The sequence below is a fragment of the Otolemur garnettii genome, unplaced genomic scaffold (genome assembly GCF_000181295.1).
Source record: "Otolemur garnettii isolate 467f Iridium unplaced genomic scaffold, OtoGar3 scaffold00021, whole genome shotgun sequence".
NCBI classification, from domain to species: Eukaryota; Metazoa; Chordata; class Mammalia; order Primates; family Galagidae; genus Otolemur; species Otolemur garnettii.
Window position 1 is genome coordinate 2561410 of NW_003852416.1, and position 6154 is coordinate 2567563.

Below are 6154 nucleotides of genomic sequence, written 5' to 3' on the forward strand. Positions count from 1 at the left end.
TTTTTTTGCAGTTTTTGGCCAGAGCTGAGTTTTAACCCTCCACCTCCAGCATATGGGGCTGGCACCCTACTCCTTTGAGCCACAGGTGCTGCCCACCAATTTGAATTTTTTAAAACTACTGCATTAAAACACATCTCTTCATTTCTAAGTTTTTAGCACCCCCTTAGGGTGTGTGTGTGAGAGAGAGAAAGAGAGACAGATTCATTTTGTCGCCCCTGGTAGAGTACTGTGATATAGCTCACAGCAACCCTAGATTCTTGGGCTCAAGTGATTCTCTTGCCTCAGCCTCCCAAGTAGCTGAGACAGGTGCCTGCCATAACACCCTGCTAATATTATATATATTTTTTGTTTGTTTGTTTGTTTTAGAGACAGGGTCTTGCTCTAGCACAGGCTCTTCTTGAACTTGTGAGCTCAGGCAATCCGCCCACCTGGGCCTCCCAGAGTGCTGAGATTATGGGGGTGAGCCACTGTGCCTGGCCACGCCCTTAGTGTGCGTGTGCGTGTGCATGTGTGTGTGTGTGTGTGTATTTTTTTTTTTTTGCAGTTTTTGGCAGGGAGAGGGGTGCTGGGTTTGAATCCGCCACCTCCAGCATATGGGGCTCGCCCCCTACTCCTTTGAGCCACAGGTGCCCGCCCCACACATGGCCAATGCTTAGCTAAGTCAGCTTGCCTTAGTATCAGCCCCAGGTTGGAAATTGTCACACACCATGCACCCATGCCCACGCTGTTTGGACAACGGCTAGCAATAATCATGACAACTTATGACATTACAAAGATAAGCAAATTAGGAACCAAGATACCGCTCCAACTCACCTGGGGTCACAGTCAATGAGGGCCCAGCCCCCATGGAACTTTTCATCATCGGGCAATAGTAACTTCATGTAACTTTGTAAGAGCTGGCTAATTAGCTCCTGCTGGCTTCTCTGGTTTTCCTTTTGCAAAGCTTCATGCTCTTTCTCCTTGGTAAATATGGAATAAAGATCTTCTGTCACTGGAATGCCTTGCATCAAATCTAGGGTGGAAGTGTTAATATCTATCATAATCTTAGTTTACTAATATATTTTTAAAAAACGAAAAAGAATGTAAGACTAGAAACTATAAAGCCCTTAGAAGAAAATATACACACAAATCTTTGTGAGTTTGGATTAGGCACAATTTTCTAGGTGTGACACTAATATAAGCAACAAGAAAAACTAGACATCATCAAAATCAAGAACTTTTGTGTTTCACAGGGTACCATCACAAAAGCAAAAAGATAACCTACAGTAGAAAATATTTACAACTCATTTATCTGGTGAGGGACTTGTATCCAGAATATGTAAAGAGCTCCTACAACTTAATAACAAGAAGCCAATTTAAAATATGAGTAACAGATATGAATAGACAAACTAATTTCCTCTTGGAGTGTGTAGCTCAGGCCATGGTAAATCACCATAATCCCATTCCCTCCGGGTGGAGTTATTTGGGACAATGAGATGCAACAAGGCTCTGGGAATGAAGATCTGCTAACCACTGGCCCTACAGTAGGCAGTGGTAAGACCAGACTGCAAGTGCCCTCTATCTCTCAACCTTGATCAGGTAGCAGCTGTCACTCTGGATGGCTGAATAGAGGGGAGGACAGAACCTCAGGGACAAACTGAGTTGCTACAGTTGCTACAAACAATGGAAGCCAACTATCTTTTTTTTTCCTGAATAAACTGCTAAACCCACCCCTACCTCTGGCAAATAAATTAAGCTGCTGCTTTACATCAGAAATTCCTAAGTGTTCTGTGCCTAGGCCCTATTAGGCTAATGTGTATGCTAAATACCCAGGTGAAAAAACAAAATTTCAAAGAGATTATCAGAGATCCGCTATGTTACATTTGCTTCTAATCCAGAACATTCTGCATTTACTTTAATCCTATAAGGTAACCCTTTCATGGAGATTAAGAACATGTCAATGCATAAATTCTATTGGGAAATTGACCCTTCCATTTCTTCTAAAAAATGATAAGTTGCTAGGATAATCTCTAAATCTGGTACCCTAATTTCTTGCTAAACCATGCTTATGGAAAAGGATAGTGGATTTGTCCACATCAAGAACAAGAAAAACATTATTCAAGAAATGAAAGCCATCCAGTTTTCTTAGCCTCAAATAATGGGAAGCAAACAGTACATGAAGTTTTCAGTTGTAGTTTTAGGGCACCTTATTCCATACCCCAGGAGCTTCAAACCTGGTTTTCCATTACCTGATAGCAAACTGACAATTATAAAAACCTTTGTCAAATTCTAATCTTGTAAAAACCTGAATTTGATTTATTGGGTAAGATGCTCAACAGAGAAACACATTACCAAATGTGAGTTATGTCAATGAAGTTGGTTTCTCTAAAATGTTAGTCACAGAGTAAATAAATTTTAGGGAAAGAAAACATTTCTGTTTCTTACCTATAACAGCTTGCCTATAAGCATCCTTAAATCGATTGAGGTAATACCTATTTGCTGAGTTCACTCCATCTTTCATAACTCCTGCTAACTTCCTTTCTCCTGTTCTTGTAAAGTCACCCTGTCAAACAAAAAATCATTCTGACCATTTATTCAAACACAAGAATGTTCTCCCCAAATCAATTGTGAGCTGTCAGTTCAAGACTAGGATTGTACAGACTTTTATAATTTCCAAAGTATAAATTCTATAACTTTCAAATAGTGTAATTAAGTTAAAATATCTACAAGTATCTGACTCTGATCCAAGTATGTCAAATGACTAAACATGCTATTTGTGAAACCAAGTCTTCACAGTTAGTGCTTTGGGGTGAAGCCACTCTTGGCAATTTGTAGAGTTTCTGGAATTTACAGATCAAACCAATGATAATGACAAACACAAAACAAAAAAGGTTTCAAGCCTCAAACTGGTATAATATTGAAAAATCAAATTTTTGATGTAGGAAAGGGACAGTTCCCTAAGGTTATGATAACAGACTTACTTTAACCTGTGTGTACATGTAGATGGAAATAGAAAGTGTAGCCCAATCCAACGAAGACTCAAGTTGTTTCCTAACAAAGGTGTCCGAGAAGTCTCTAGAGAGGTAGTGATTTAAACTGAAGGGAAGCGAGGTACAGTCTCTTTTTCCTTATTCCAATTCCACTATTTCCACCCAAGGCAATCTCAGAAATCTCAGGCCTTATTCTAAATCTGAACATTTTGGAAGAGCGTGCTGCCAATTAGGCCAGTCACAAGGGAATGTTAGTAGAGCCCCAAGGATTTCTTATGGCCTCTTCTTGTCATGACAGTGCCGTTCCTTGTCTATGGCAAAGGTTTCTTCCTCTATAAACCTGTATCTTGCTCTTGCTCTGCAAACCTATCTTTCTCTTCCTCAATAAACTTTGTTTCACACTTAAGAAAAAAAAAAAAAATATATATATATATATATATATATATAACAGAAGAGACAATCAGGAATGCACGCTCAAAGAGATGTATACTCAAAAGGAAAATAAAGTATTTCTCTTATACGTACAATAACTTTTAGAAGGACTTTTAAAGTTTATTTTCCTTAAAATGCTTTTGATGTTTATCATCCAACCAAAAAGACAGACTGTCTTGATGCCTGTTGAGTCCTTGATGGTACAATTTGTTAGAAGAAATATACTGAAATGAACCATTACCTTGAAGAATGATTAACATAAACCTAATTTAAACTAATTCAACCACTTCTTATTGCCCACAGAGGGCAATGCCCTCAGAGGGACTATTTAGTTACCAGGAACTATATTTTACATTGAACTTAAAATTCTGTGAAGACTAGGTCTGTGGGACCTTCAATACTGTAACAATATTTATGTTATTGTAAATAAAACAAATATATTGTTCATTATAACCCACATTTCTTCAGCATTTACTATGATGCATTAATGAATATAATCTCATGACCATCTTGTGAATGAAGCCTAGGATTAACCCTGTTTGATAAATTACACAGAGTGGTTAATACACAGAGCTGGTAAGATGCAGGGTTGGGATATAAACTCAGAGAAGACCAAGAATCCCACTGGGGACCTGATCCCACCAGTAGACATAGTTTGCCTGTACACAATTTTGAAAACTAATTATTTCACATAAAATTCTCTATTTCCATACCACCTTAAAAAACTGGAAGATCCGGCAACAAGGGGCCTCACAAGGAAACAGCAAACTGGCCACTTCCAAATGCTTCTCCCAGGTCCACGCAGCTCCCCTCTCCCTCTCATCTAATGGGCATCCTGCTAGAATCCCATTACCTGGCCCAACTCCTGCCTTAGCCAAACATTCCAGAAAGGAGTTAACTATCCAGTCCTAACACCTGTAGCCCATTTACCTTCCTGTGGTTTTTAAACCATAGTCTATCCTGTGTCCTACAGAACAACCTGCATGTGCTTGCGGTATGGACTTACCTTCAGGGCGGCTGTCCCAGCATACTGTCTGCTAATGGAGTCACCATTGTTAGCCCACATTATCTGGTAGATACGATTACATTTCACAGGTAATGGCTGCTCTGGGGGCATCACACCTAATTTCTTCAGCTAAAATGAACACATTGGTAGATTAATGGTATGTGGGCCTGGAAACCACAACATAAAATGTGTACTATAGAAAAAGGAAACTTATTCATAATACAATTCAGGACACTTAAATTTTTAAAAATAGTGTTTTTAGGGGCACCCATAGCTCAGTGGGTAGGATGCCGGGAACATACACCGAGGCTGGTGTTTGAACCCGACCCGGACTAGCTAAAAATAACAATGACAACTGCAACAAAAAAAAATAGCCAGGCATTGTGGTGGGTATCTGTAGTCCCAGCTACTTGGAGGCCGAGGCAAGAGAATCACTTAAGCCGAAGAGCTTGAGGTTGCTGTGAGTTGTGACGCCACGGCACCCTACCCAGGGTGACAGCGTGAGACTTTGTCTCAAAAAAAAACACCACTTTTCTCAGACTTTTAAAAAAAAATAAGCATTGGGGCAGCGCCTGTGGCTCAAGGAATAGAGTGCTGGCCCCATATGCCAGGGGTGGCGGGTTCAAGCCCGCCCCGGCCAAAACTGCAAAAAAAAAAAAAGCATCGCTTGAAAGGTAGCTTTAGAGATAGCTACAGCTGAATACGTATAATTAAATATACTGTTTTGTATAAGTTTTAATGTGTAGGATCATACTATTATATTTTGTCTTTGTTTTAAATTTGCCTATATAGTAAAATTATCAAAAAATCACATAGAAACAATATTATCCAGTCACAGAATGACTGAGAAAAAAATCAGTAATAATGTTAATAGTAGAGTAATCAAGGGCCCAGTAAATGTTAATTCTGGGCCAAAGTTAGGGTGGTAAGAACTCTTTTACGGGGTGGCACCTGTGGCTCAAAGGAGTAGAGCACCAGCCCCATATGCCGGAGGTTGGGGAGTTCAAACCCAGCCCTTGGCCAAAAGCTGCAAAAAAAAAAAAAAAAAAAAAAAAAGAACTCTTTTACATAAATTATCCCATTTAATCTTCACAACAATGCAATCAATACTGTTATTACCCCCATTTTAGAGACGATGAGACTGAGGTTTGGACAGAGTCAACATTTAATACACAATAGAGCCAAGATTTAAACTCAAACCTGGCTGCAGAAACACTGTATTAGAGAAACAAACTCAAGTCCTCAAAGAATAGTCAGGAGGTTCTACCACAAAACAAAACCATACCAGAAACCATGCCAAATATTTCCACCTTGGGAATTTAATACAGGGGCTTTGTCATTCAGATGTGGGAGGGTTGAAAGATCTAAAGGGGATACTGACAGAGATAGGAAGCAGCTGTCACCCCTAGGGCTGGGACACAAGGGAAGAGGCTGGTTTTGTGATGTCAAAGGAACCAACAAGCTGCTCACAGGAATAACACGGGTGAAGGGGCTTCTGCCTTTCCCTCCTCCTGCCGGCGGCCTTCCTGTGGCAGCCCCTGCTGGCAGAGCCAGCTGCCTAGGCAGAAGTGTAGCCAGCAAACTCTCAGTCCCAAACCCACAGAAGGGTGGGTCTGGAGGTGAGAGAAAAAAGGTAAATGAACACACGCATTGCCGTGTAACAGACTTTTAGAGTGTTAGGAAATTACATTTTTGAGGCTTGGCACCTGTAGCTCAGTGGTTATGGCGCCAGCCACATACACCGGGG

At 40.3% G+C, this 6154-nt stretch overlaps 1 protein-coding gene across 3 annotated transcripts in view; it reads right to left on the reverse strand.

Moving 5' to 3' along the window:
• INPP5F (inositol polyphosphate-5-phosphatase F) overlaps nucleotides 1-6154 on the reverse strand; it is a 100696-nt gene that overhangs the window by 12785 nt on the left and 81757 nt on the right. For all 3 annotated transcript variants that reach the window (XM_012803675.2, XM_023511632.1, XM_023511633.1), the window contains 3 exons: nucleotides 4408-4536; nucleotides 2425-2542; nucleotides 814-1012 (listed from right to left, as the gene is read on the reverse strand). In XM_012803675.2, the coding sequence (XP_012659129.1) occupies nucleotides 814-1012; nucleotides 2425-2542; nucleotides 4408-4536 (446 nt within the window). The remainder of the gene's footprint in view (nucleotides 1-813; nucleotides 1013-2424; nucleotides 2543-4407; nucleotides 4537-6154) is intronic.